Source organism: Podarcis vaucheri (genome assembly GCF_965113315.1).
Source record: "Podarcis vaucheri genome assembly, chromosome: W".
Classification (NCBI taxonomy): Eukaryota; Metazoa; Chordata; class Lepidosauria; order Squamata; family Lacertidae; genus Podarcis; species Podarcis vaucheri.
Window position 1 is genome coordinate 27,807,571 of NC_138757.1, and position 12,964 is coordinate 27,820,534.

The 12,964-nt window shown below is 44.7% G+C and overlaps 1 protein-coding gene across 1 annotated transcript in view; it reads right to left on the reverse strand.

Annotated features, from left to right (window-relative positions):
• Positions 1-693: 693 nt before the first annotated feature.
• Positions 694-12,964, reverse strand: part of LOC309523263 (uncharacterized protein) — a gene marked incomplete at its 3' end in the record, with an annotated part of 70,746 nt that continues 58,475 nt past the window's right edge. The window contains exons 3-7 of the mRNA XM_082207046.1: positions 3,120-3,202; positions 2,157-2,253; positions 1,493-1,597; positions 1,065-1,110; positions 694-764 (exon numbers count right to left, since the gene is read on the reverse strand). Coding sequence (XP_082063172.1) covers positions 694-764; positions 1,065-1,110; positions 1,493-1,597; positions 2,157-2,253; positions 3,120-3,202 — 402 coding nt within the window. The remainder of the gene's footprint in view (positions 765-1,064; positions 1,111-1,492; positions 1,598-2,156; positions 2,254-3,119; positions 3,203-12,964) is intronic.

The window sequence follows — 12,964 nt, forward strand, 5'->3', positions numbered from 1 at the left end:
ACTCAAGATATCCCTCAAGTAATTAAGGAACAAAAGAAGAAAAGGCACACTAATCTAGGAACTTCCTCTCTGCCCAAAACGTTGGAGGCTATACACCACACCCCTCAACAGTATTTATAGGAACTCAAACACCAGATTCTGCTCTGTTCCAGTAACAAGAAGCCGAAAGCACCAGCCTGAAGATGACGAGTGAGACCTCGTCGAAACGTCGCCCAGACACCCCGACTCTTACACGGGAAGACACCCGAAGACACCAAAACCTGCATTCCTGTACCCGTGAAAATCTACGAAAGCAAATATATATATATATATATATATATATATATATATATATATATATATATATATATGTTAAAATTAAAATCTATAAGCTAGAACACAGTAAATAATACAGATGTAAAACAATAAAAATATGTAGTTTAAGACCTTAACCGCTAATTTAAAATATGCATGCCAATGCTTTATTATATTTAAGGCAGGTAAAATAATTATTACTCTAAATATTATTCATTGCTATGAGGCTTCTTGAAGCAATTCAGAATACAATCAACATTAGCAGAACACTTTCCTTTACAAGGACAATTTAAAAGCAATAAAAAAGTAATATTGCATAGGAAAGAATTCTAAAACAACAGCAATGATCACAATTAGCAACAACACACAATGAAACAGCAAGCAAAAATTGCCACTCTATCATTGCTGAGCCTTGAAACTTGTGTCTTTCTTCTCCCCGTAATCGAAATTGACATCAAGTATTATGTCATCTGGAAGAGAATGAAGGAGAAGAGAGATTAATTTATGCCACATTTACTGATTCACCAAATTTACCTGGCACCCATTCAACCATATTTACAATGAGGCTTTATGGATCCTGTCTTTGGTGGCAACGACTCCTTCCAAGCCTGCAGTTTGGCCCTGGAGAGAAATAGCCATGTTTGTGCTGTGGCAGGATTTCATAGCCACATGACCCAGGAGGTCTGCATCAAGCAAGGATGCTGCAGCTACTGAGAGGGCTCTCCTTAGTCTGGAAAGTGCGTCCCATGTCCCCAGGCTGTGGGTGTTACCTTCTTTGGGGCAGAAGTGAGCCAGCTCCAGAGGGACAAGAACATGCTGTAGAGAAAAGAAAAGACAGTACTGGATCAGATGACTGACCTGATCCTAAACCCTCCCCAAATAATGGGTGCAAGAGAACATGGAAGCAGACCCAAGCCAGGGAAAACTTGCTTCCATCATGGGATGAGTGAGTTCTATTGCCTGGCCCCAATCCCTTGCCCCAGGCGACCTCAATGGGTCCTGCAGCCTACTAGGCAGAGGTGGAAGTGTAAGATCAAGGAAGAGGGCAGGAAATGTCTCCAGCCTTGTCTGGCATCCCAGGGACACACATTGTGTTGTGTGCCTGATACCAGACTGTGATTCCTACTGTGGGAATCCTTTCACAAGCCACTCTGGGAGCCTCTTGGGGCTGTGAAGGTGCCAAAGGTGAGAGACTTACCTTCAGGCAACTGAGCCTTCTTGCATAGGACATCAGCGAGCTAATGCCACTGGCTGCCAGTTGCCTCTCCGCTGCAATCACACTTGTTGTGTAACCTCTCAGTTCCTTTGGGAGGAAAGGGGACCTCAGAATCAGGAGGCTGGTCTGGGGGAAAGAGGCAGACCACTGTGAAGCCCTTTACACTCTCAGAGAGAGATCCGTTTCTGTTCTAAAATGGCAATGTCTTCCAGCCCCAAATTGTAGCTCTGCATCCATGGCCCTCCTTTGGCTGTCTGGGCAAGTGGTGCTTTGCTGACTGGTCCATGTGGCCAGCTTGCCTTACAAGAGGGGAAGGGCCCAAGAGGTGCACTGCTAGGTGGCGGCTTCTCCATGAAAGCTTTCTAGGTCAAACAGCCACTGAGGCCATCAAGATACTTACATTCATCAGCAAGTTCAGGACCTTAGTGCTTGGGGCCTCCCAGAGGAGGCCTCCCAGCATCAGAGTATAACATTCCTCTAACTCCTGCAGGCAATGGCAATTTTCATCCACATGGGTTTGTTGAGGGAGGGAGAGGATGCGCCAAGCAGGGGAAAGAGAGATCAGATGTTGAGCAATGGGAGCAATGCTTAAAGCATGTGAAGAAGAAACAACTATAGAAGTCAAATTTCAAGGCTAACAACTTACCTGCTTGTCGGGCTCAGTTTTTACCTCAATGACCGCCCCAGAGGCTGCATGCACAATCAGGCTGTGGAGCTTCAGTGGTAATTTGGGCTTCATGAGGCTGGAGAGATGGAGGGAAAAGTTTTTAGACTCTGTCTCCTTGGAGTCTTCCTCATATTGGGGGGGGGGGAGGGCATCAAATACATTTCATTCTCATGACCTTCTAGTGAATGCATGTGTTAGCTTAAACCACTTTTTACAATCAAGCAGCGTATCAATTTTACAGGAGAAAAATGAATGAAGGTAAAATTAAAATAAACACACGAGGGCACTGTTTATGTGGCAGTCTACCTGGCACTTTGTTGCAAGCCTCTAGGTCTTAGTTAATCCCACCCCTAAAAGCTAAGCCATTTCACAGTCATCTCTAGACAATATATCTTCTATTTTCTCTCTCACATCTCCACTCATCCTGTAAATAGTTGCTGCATAAATAAAGCTTTTTGAACCCAAGAAACCCAAGATATTGTAAGCAATTATTCCAGTCTAATTCACTGAAGTGGCAAGGTCTGGTAACACCTTTCCACATTCTGCTCCCCTCCCCCCGCCAGCTCCTTGTCAAGCTCAAAATACCCGGTATACCTCAGTTGGTAAAGGGATTCCAGTGCCGTAGCAAGGACCAATTCAGGCTGCGTAAAGCATGCAATCCGTCCCATGAGATCCTGATAGAGAACAGAGGGCGGGGGGGGGGGGGAGTCATTCCCCTATGGACATCAGGTGGATTCCTCCAACCCAAAACGCAGTGCAGGAATTGGTAATTTAATGCCAAATGCCTGCACAACCCTTCTCTTGGCCAGACCCCGCCAGGCCTTCCTTCTGCCCAGCATCCCAAAAATCCCACCCCCAACTCTCCTGCCCACCTCACCACTGGATACCTCATGCAACATCTCACTCACTGCAATTGCCTTGACGGCCATATTTTTGGAGTACCTCAACCTGTGCTTTTCTCTCTGGCGGGCCTCCGAGCAAGTGGCCAGCACGCAGGAGAGGAACATCTCGCCCTTCTCCAGTTGCTGAAATGGCAAGAGTCAGGCTGTCAGTTCATGGCAGGAGGGCTTCTCTGCATCTGAGACCGCCAAAATGGGGGTATAAACAGCACTGGTGGATGGGGGTGGGTGGGTGAGGGATTTAGTATGTACTGTGCTGTTTTCTCAAATACTAACCACAGGCGATGCCAAGACCCTGCCAGTCTCTGAACCACCTGCAACAAGAGAAGGAGGAAAGGACATGGGGGCAGGTTAGTTCATTTCTACTTATTTTCCACAGTTGAGTATTAGAGCATTAAGGCCACCCCTCCTTACGCTCCAAAATGAAAAGGAAGCATTTGCTCATGCGGGCCCACAGCAACCCTGGACTTTTTGGGGACTTTGCGGGTCCTCTTCTTCTTGCGGGCTGCCATGTCCCTCAGTCGCCTGAACCTAGAAGAGAAGGAGAGGGGCAGACCTTGTTGTTGTTGTTATACCGCCCTATACCCACAGGTCTCAGTTACAACCAGTGCTTTTTTCTGGGGGGATGCAGGGGTACGCATACCCCTAAACATTTTGTGAATCTTTGCACTTTTGTCCATTTACTTTACTGCATTTATTTTCCCCGATTTGAACTATAAAATGGTGATTTTCTTGAGTCAAAATGAGATTACCCCAAACATGTTTTTTAAAGAAAAAAAGCACTGGTTACAACATAAAAATTACAATATAAAGACACAAAATGCATAATAAAGGTGAAAAACACCCAGTAAACCCCCCTCCCCAACACATTTCAAAACCTGAGACAGAAGCCTACAACCAAAATGGTGTGTGGAGTCTTTGCAGCATAGCCATAACACAAATACGGGTAGCCTAACAGTTGCAGGCAGAGCCGTATCATTTCACACACTACTTTGGCTGCAGGACATTGTATCAACAAGGAAAGGAGCATTTGGTGTTGTTGCATCTCCTCGGGTATTTGTTGTTTTGTCGCCACAATTTGTGGCAAATTGGCACCAGCCACTTGCTTTTTTGCCTCCCTCATAGCAAATCGTCACAACTTTCTGGGTATTGGCGGTTAGGCATTGGTATTGGTATTGTTCTGTAGATGGAAGAGGGGAGGAAGCGCCATCACCTGCCCCACATATTGAAGGCTAGTCCGATAAAGGATTCCCGGAGCCGTGGCCCTGTCCGAAGCCTATGGAGGTAAGGGCCTAAGGCACGCCCCTGAGCGGTGACCCCAGGAGGGGGGGGGGTTCCGAGTTGATGTGCATCAGCAGGACTCCCCCTACTGGTGGTTAACCCTTCCCAGACTTCAAGCGGATGGGCTGAAGCCAGATAGTCGGTTAGGACCAATGCCTAAGCCAATACCACTCATCACCTGTAACCAATAAAGTTGTGGCCATATTTAGCCCATTAACCTTAGATAATTGTGTCATGTGTCTTTATTTCCACTGGGGGGGGGCGGGAACTCGCCACATAATAGGGCTCTTTTTGTTTTTTTATGCACCCACAGACCCCAAACGGCTCTCCACAGGAACACAGTGGTGCATCTCATGTATGTGTGTGTGGGGGGGATTCCAACACTCCCCCCACCCCCACCCCCAGCAAAGCAAAGATAAGGGAAGCATTTCCAGCATTTAAAAGAGCCCTCAGCATAATGCTGTTAGGACAGCAGCCCTGCCTGGAGAGGGAAGGGGGCTGCTAGGAAGGTCGTCAAAGCATCAAGGCATAGATGAGCCAAAGAATGCAATGAAAACTCTCTTAGAGCCAGAGTGACTGACAGGAAGACTGACAGAACGCCTGTCTGTTGCAGTTGATGGCTGAAGAGTTGAGAAACGGAGAAGGGGTAGAGAGAGGGGGGGTGTATAGTGGCGAGAATTCTGGACTAGGAGGACCTGGGAGATCCGAGTGCAAATCCCCACTCAGTCATGAAGTGCACTGTTTGATGTTGGGTCCAGTCACTCTCATCCTAGCCTACCTAACAGATTTGTTGTGAGGGGGAAAACGGGGGGAAAGGCAAGCCATAAATGCCACCTTGAACTGCTTGGATGAAAAGTGGGCTACGAATGTAATAAAAAGCATCCCCAAATAATGATCATGGAAGGTACCCTGGGGATCATCTAGTCCAACCCCCTGCAATGCAGGAATATGCAGCTGTACCTTATGGGAATCGGACCTGCAACCTTGGTGCTATCTGCAGCTCCCTCTAACCAGCTGAGCTGCAATGAGATTTGAGGGAGAATGGGAAGGCGGGTGGGAAGAGAAGTTAAGCTGTTCAGGAAGGGGTTAAATTCCATGGGGATGCTGGCCGTGTGGGGGACCCCAAGCCCTCGCCCCAGAAGATTAAAAAAAAAGAAGCAGACGAAATCCTACTTACAGATTCACGATGCTGGCCATCTCTTCAGGTGAAATCCCCTCCTGTTTAAACTCAACTGCTTTAAAATGCTCACACAACACTAACTCTGAACCTTGCCTCTAACCCTATTGCTACTCCTCTCTGTCTAAAATATACAGGAAAATATGTGCACAAAATATACAAATGAAAATGAAATGATAAAGCAAAGAAAAGAAAAGTCTACAGCTATCTCCCCTGTTGGTCCCTCGCTTGCTTGCTTCTCCGTCCCAGTTCTGTCTCAGCCAACTCCTCCCAACTAACCCACGACGGTATGTGTAGCTGCTGTCTTTTATACAAGCAGCAAGAGATGTCACAAAGATGGGCAGGGCACTGTTTCCTTGACAACCCACCCAGCTTGACCCTGAACTAATCTCCCCCCTCTTTAGTTGCGATGTTTTCTCCCTAACTTTGGGACACTTGCTGTTTGCAGCTTTACGAATCACTTTTTATCACAAACCAGTTCATACATTTTCTTGCAACATTTCTCAAGAAATTTGTTGAAATACAGTAGAGAACTCACGCCTCCCAAGTTTAGGGAGGCCTTGCTTTGCATGCAGGAGATCCCAGGTTCAGTCCAGGATCTCCACCAGACAGGGCTGGGACTGTCCCCTTTTTGAAAACCCTGCAGCGCTGCTGCCAGTCAGTGTAGGCAGTGCTAAGCTAGATTGACTCTGTAAAGTGCAACTTCCTATGAATGCTCCTCTTATACGATTTCTCGAAACACAAGCAAGCTACCTTATCAACGAGTTGTGAGAGTTCATTCATGACTTCTAAAAAACAGCATAAACAATTTTATTATTTTTATGTAAGTACAGAAATCCTGAATATGAAAGGAAGGAAACTTCCTGCCTCTGCAATAAAGGCAGCTGCACTGCTAGGTGAGCTGTCCCGATGCCAACTGAAACATACCCTCCAAAGATTCAAAGGTGAAAAGGGAATTTTGATAGAAAGGACTGACAAAACCCGGGACCAGGAGGAAGAGACGCTGGATGAAGATTGGAAGAAAATTTTTTTAATTAGGATTGCTTTATAAAATTGATGAATGTTAGAAAAATGTTGGAACGAAATCATTTGGCTTTAGCAAAAATGTTAAAAGACTTATGTAAGAATATTATGGTTATGAGAAATTGGTAAAAATAAGATCTAAGTTTCAAGTTTTATTTTATTTTATTTTTAATATTTTATTGAGTTTTCAAACACAAAGTAAAGAGTAAACACACAAAATCCCTTCACCAAAAAGATAACATACAAAGAAATGAATACAAGTATACCGACAAACAACATAGATAAAAGAATGTAACTAACTGGACTTCCTCACATCTCCCTTACCCTGCATTATTTATAATAAAAATACCAGCAAATTATTACCTTGTTTCATGCCTTATTTTGTACTTTTCAAATGTTATATTTCTAAATTTAAAGCAGTTTTTGTCAATTATTTGTACCTTAAATTAAACATAATATTACTTTGAATTTCGACCTTTTCTTACTTATAACTTAGTTTTCTGTATCCCACAATTAAATTACTGGAGCCGTGTTTTTCTAAATCGTGCAGTTTCTTAGCATTCATACAACTTATATTGTTTTTGTAAATAGTCCTTGAATTTTTTCCAGTCCTCTTCCATTGTTTCTTCTCCCAAATCTCGGATTCTGCCAGTCATTTCAGCCAGTTCCATATAGTCCATCAATTGCGTCTGCCACTCTTCCAGCGTGGGCAAATCTTGTGTCTTCCAATGTTTTGCAGTAAGTATTCTTGCTGCTGTAGTCGCGTACATAAAAAAAGTTCTGTCCTTTTTTAACACTTTCTGGCCGACAATGCCCAAGAGGAAGGCCTCTGGTTTCTTGGTAAAGGTATATTTAAATACCTTTTTTAGCTCATTATAAATCATTTCCCAGAAGGCCTTCACCCTTGGACAAGTCCACCAGAGGTGAAAAAATGTCCCTTCAGCCTCCTTACATTTCCAGCATTTATTATCAGACAGGTGATATATCTTTGCGAGTTTGACTGGGGTCATGTACCACCTGGTTTCTCTTCAGATCGTATAAATCTTTCGCCTTTTACTAAGTTTCAAGTTTTAGGGTCTTTTATAGTAAGATAAGGTTAAAATAGACTAAGGTAATGTAATGACAGAATATTATGAAAAATGGAAAGGATTTGCTGTGACAATTAACAACTAGGATACAAAAAAAGGGAGGAGTGAGGAGGTCAAAGAAAGAAGGTAATGACAGCTAAGGATTTGAGAATACTGAATTTGTTTTTAAATGTTTGTGGCTTATTTTTGTCTTTTGATTGTGTTGTGTTATTTTTTGATTTTGATTTTTATCAATTTGTATTGTTTGATTGTGGTTTGTTTTTATTTTGTTTTCTTTCTTTCTTTTTCTTTTTTGTTTTTATTTCCTGTAATTCTAAAACTCTTAATAAATATCATTTAAAAAAGAAAAAGAAAAGGGAATTTTGAGCATCTGAGCACAACTGGGCTGTCTTCTGAGTTAACGTGAAGTGCAGAAAGTGATTGCCTTGAGCAGGGGTAGGCAACCGAAGGCCCGGGGGCCGGATGCGGCCCAATCTTCTTCTCAATCCGGCCCACAGACGGTCCGGGAATCAGTGTGTTTTCACATGAGTAGAATGTGTCCTTTTATTTAAAATGCATCTCTGGGTTCTTTGTGGGGCATAGGAATTTGTTCATCCCCCCCAAAAAAAATATAGTCCAGCCCCCCCACATGCTCTACAGGATGGTGGACCAGCCCACGGCTGAAAAAGGTTGCTGACCCCTGGCCTTGAGCCTCCTCAGGACTGGCGCAGGGGCTGTGCATTTCAGGGTGCCAACCAAGGCCCGTGCCCCAGTATTGACTGCTGATTCTACTGAGTCCATCAGTATATTGTTGTGAAGTGACCTGGCATTTTTAATGAAGTGCAATATAGGCTTGTCTTACATCTTTAACAACAACAACACAGTAAATTGCACAGAAGAATTCCATGTTGCCTGTGGGAGCGGCTGGGTAGACCTCTTTGCAGCTGCATGATCCATGCATTTGATCTACAGTGGTGCCTCGCAAGACGAAATTAATTCATTCCGCAAGTCTCTTCGTCTTGCGAGTTTTTCGTCTTGCGATGCACGGTTTCCCATAGGAATGCATTGAAAATCAATTAATGCGTTCCTAGGGAAACCGCCTTCAGACCAGGTCCGGGGACAGTCTGTCCCCGGACCTCTTCTGAAGGCTGGGGGGGGGGGACAAGGGCTTTTCTTCCCACCCCCAGCATTTTAAAAAACCCCGGGACAGCGGAGGACTTCTCCGCTGTCCGGGCGATCTTAAAATGCTGGCGGGTGGCATTTTAAAATCGCCCCGGGACAGCGGAGGACTTCTCCGCTGTCCGGGGCGATTTAAAAGCCCCTGGGAAGGCAGGCAGGGGGGACAAAGACTTTCGCCCCCCGCCCGCCTTCAGAAGGTGTTCCCGCCCCGCCGCCCGGCTTCGGAGCAGCGTTCCGAAGCCAGGCGGCGGGGGCAGGTGTTCCCGCCCCACCGCCCGGCTTCGAAGCAGCCTTCCGAAGCCCGGCGGCGGCGGGAGGAGGCGTTCCCGCCCCACCGCCTGGCTTCGGAGGAGGTCCGAGGACAGTGGGGAAGACGCGCTGCGCTTCCCCGCTGTCCCGGATATTTCCCTATGGGCTGTCGTCTTGCGAAGCAAGCCCATAGGGAAATTTGTCTTGCGAAGCGCCTCCAAAACGGAAAACCCTTTCATCTAGCGGGTTTTCCGTCTTGCGAGGCGTTCGTCTTGCGAGGTACCACTGTATAAGCAACTGGTCAATCTTCATAATTGGCTCTGGCTTCGTGTAGGAGATTGAACGCATCCTTCTATTTCTCAGCCCTGTATTCCACCCCCACCCCCTCCTCCTATACTCGGACGGTGCTGACTACTCATCTCTACAGAGTGAAATGTTTATGAGTACTGCAGACCTAGTCTCAGACGTCAAACCTCTACCCCAAAGACGGGGGAGCCTGTGACCTTCTAGATCATACATTTATTTTGACTAATATATGCTGAAGTGAACGAATGTTTTGTCTGAAACCCTTGAGAGCTTCTGTGGGCCAACCTAGAGAACACTGGGCTAGAGGGATCATGGGGATGACTTGTTCCATAACAGCAGATGGCATGCAGAAATTTAAGCTGTAGCATTCTCCTGGCATGGAGGCAAAGTGATGTAAACTATCTAGCTATCTAGCTAGCTATGTCTTGCTGAAAGTGCATGCACTCCTCTTAGCCAAAGCCCCAATAATTGCAAGTGTGGAGCCACACAAACACGCCTTATCTTGACACTGTTTTGGGGGGAACTCACGGTGCTGAAAAATTCATGTGCTCAATTTCTGCACATTGAGACAGGAGCCAAAGAAAGCACACACAGAGTAGGGGGGCTCATAAAAAGATGTTTATTTGGGAGGGGGTGGATTGACGTTTGCTCCAATGTGAAAGCTAAAGAGCAGGCTTTCACAGATAAAGGAGCAGAGTAAGGCAGAAACTACTTGGACCCGTGCTTTCCAGGCATGTTGACGGGAGGGATGAGTCCAGCATTGCATTGTTGGGTCGTATTTTCAGTGCCAACTATTTATTACAGATGTTTACAGAAAATTAATCTGAAACCTCTGCTTGTAAGAGGCTATGTGCATTTGAAGAAGCCCATCATAATCTTTACATGTTTAATAAAGAAAACCCACATTGTGTGAAATGTATCTTTAGAACACAGGTGGCGTCATGTCCCCATTTGTTGCCTTAGTTTCTCCATCAATGCACCACCCACAATTTGCAGACACCGCTATGCCATCATATTGGCATCAGGTGTTTTCCAGGCCAGTGAATGTCAACTACCCCTTCTAAAGCTGCTTCCCCAGTTTCATCAAAAATAGAAAGAAATGCCATTTGGTAGCCCATTGATAAGGCTTGGGAAGTAATGAAATACATTTCTGAAAGTTATTTATGGATGCACAAGGTCACCACATCTTTGCTTAAGGTGAATGGAAAGGAACATTTCCTCAGGCGGCACACCACTGTCCCCAAATCTCGTCCGCTGCTTTGTCATTTCAACAGATTGTGTGTCTTAGTAAGATTTTGTACATTTCAGAAAGCTTTCCCTTGCCTACAAATGAATTGCATGATTTTTCAAAAACTTATTAATGCCCCGTGCATTTACTTCAGGTGTGGTAAAAAATTGCAGAATCTGGTTATCATTTAAAGCAGTGTAAGATGTTTGTTTATGTTTCCCCTCACATTTGCTGACTTGGTAGGGATATGCAGTTTTGTGGTTTTTTTTTAAAGAGTTCCTAAGGAGTCCTGCTGCTTCTGAGTTTTATTTTGGGGGTTGTTGTTGTTTTTGTTTACCAAAAGGTAATCCACTTGTAACCTTTTTCTAGGTACAATTCTGTACATTCTGGTACTACCTTTTCACTCATGGTCACTCCAAATCCCTTTGTTTCTTTTAGCAATGTGTCCTTGTGTATCTGCATAAGCTTTTCAAAGCCTGCTACCTTTGCTTACAGAATTTCCCCTTAGGGGCACTTTTAACATGTCCCGTAATACATGTGGATAATAGGAATCGCCTTCATTAATTTCAAAAGCTATTTTATTTCTTCCATGATTTTCCTCTGTTGTTACCGTATTTTTCGGTCTATAAGACGCACCAGACCACAGGACGCACCTAGTTTTTGGAGGAGGAAAACAAGAAGAAAAAAATATTCTGAATCTCAGAAGCCAGAACAGTAAGAGAGATCGCTGCGCAGTGAAAGCAGCAATCCCTCTTGCTGTACTGGCTTCTGGGATAGCTGCGCAGCCTGCATTCGCTCCATAAGACGCACACACATTTCCCCTTACTTTTTAGGAGGGGAAAAGTGAGTCTTATAGAGCAAAAAATACGGTAATTTATTTTGTAAAAGCAAGTGGGGTTTAGTCACCAGAGAGGTTGATTCTGTGGTTTTGCTCAATAGGTCATGGTCATTTCAAGAGCCATAGGGCCTGAGATGGTTCCAGCTCTAATTTACGTGTAAGATTAGGAGTCCAAGAATGTGAAATGAGTACTGCAGAAGGTCAGTTCTGACATACTTCCCCCCTAAATAGTGGGTGAAGTCCTTTTGGAAAGGACTCAAAGGTTTCTAAGTGTCAAGTTTTGCTGTACTGAAGGACTGTCCATATCTAATCTATTAGAACATTGAACCCTCCTCCCCACTCAAGGAATTTTGCTATCCATTTGCTCATCTAATTTCCATGGAGGACATTCTAAGAAAGAAAAGTGGGTTTGAATTTGGATAATAAAAGTTTCCAGTCGAGTATATTTATATATTTTAGTGAAGGTAAGCAACTTAAAATGACCACAGACCCAGTAAAACTCATTACAAAGAGAAGAGACACAACATTTAAAAACAGATACAAATAATTAGGCATTATTCTTCTCTCAAGAAGCCAGCAAAATTTCATTTTTCCTGTTTTATTTCAAGCATGCTTTTTATTAAAGTTTTTAACAAACAACAAGGTGGTAAGCTGCTGAATATAGGCAGACCATCATTTCTCAAGGGCCATTCCAAATGTGTACAATTGATGGCTCCAAAATCAGCTGCACCCTGTGAGTCCAGAGGGCAACTGGTGCCATTGTCCCTGTTAGCATTTTGTAAGAAAGGGCACCAAGATTTCATCAAGCTGTCTGCCTTGATGAGACTTGCAGTGAGGATCCCTTTGATAAGCCATCGGCAATGCATGAAGGAGGGCAGGTGGCTTGGTGAGCAGGGAACTTCTTTCAAAGATTTGGACCAGCGATGTGCCTTTGCTTCGGGCAAAGGGTGGTGGTGGATGGATCCTCGCTACCTAACTCAGCACTGTCTGTACTGATTGGCAGTGGCTCTACAAGGTTCCAGGCAGGTGATGTTTTCAGTTTCACCTGGAGATGCTGGAGACTGTTCTGGGACCTGCATCACCAGCGAGCTCTGGTCCTCCCTTAAGGAGTTAGGCGGCTCAATGGGCTGACTCTGTGGAAGGCACCATGCTATTCCCCTTTAAATTAGCCATTTCGACAGAAAACACGAGAACTGGAATTTTGGGCTTGAATGGATTTTTGGATCGCCTGCATGCCAAGCACATACTTCTCCCACGGGCCAGCACCCTTCCTCAGTGACTGAGCTCTCATTGCACACAGCCATCCAGCAAGCAAAAAAATGTTCTTGTTAGAAGGGCAGAGTGGGGAGCAAGAGATTCAGGGGCCGGTTTTAGACCCACAGTGCTCGGGTTTATTCTGTTGCCTGCTTGACATTGTGCCTCCTTCCCCCCTACCTTTTATTCCTATGAAAGTTTCACAGTGTCGCTGCTTGGGATTCTGGATAACCTATGGTGTTTTTTTTTATTAAAAATATTAATTTTAAAAAAATTAAGACAAACA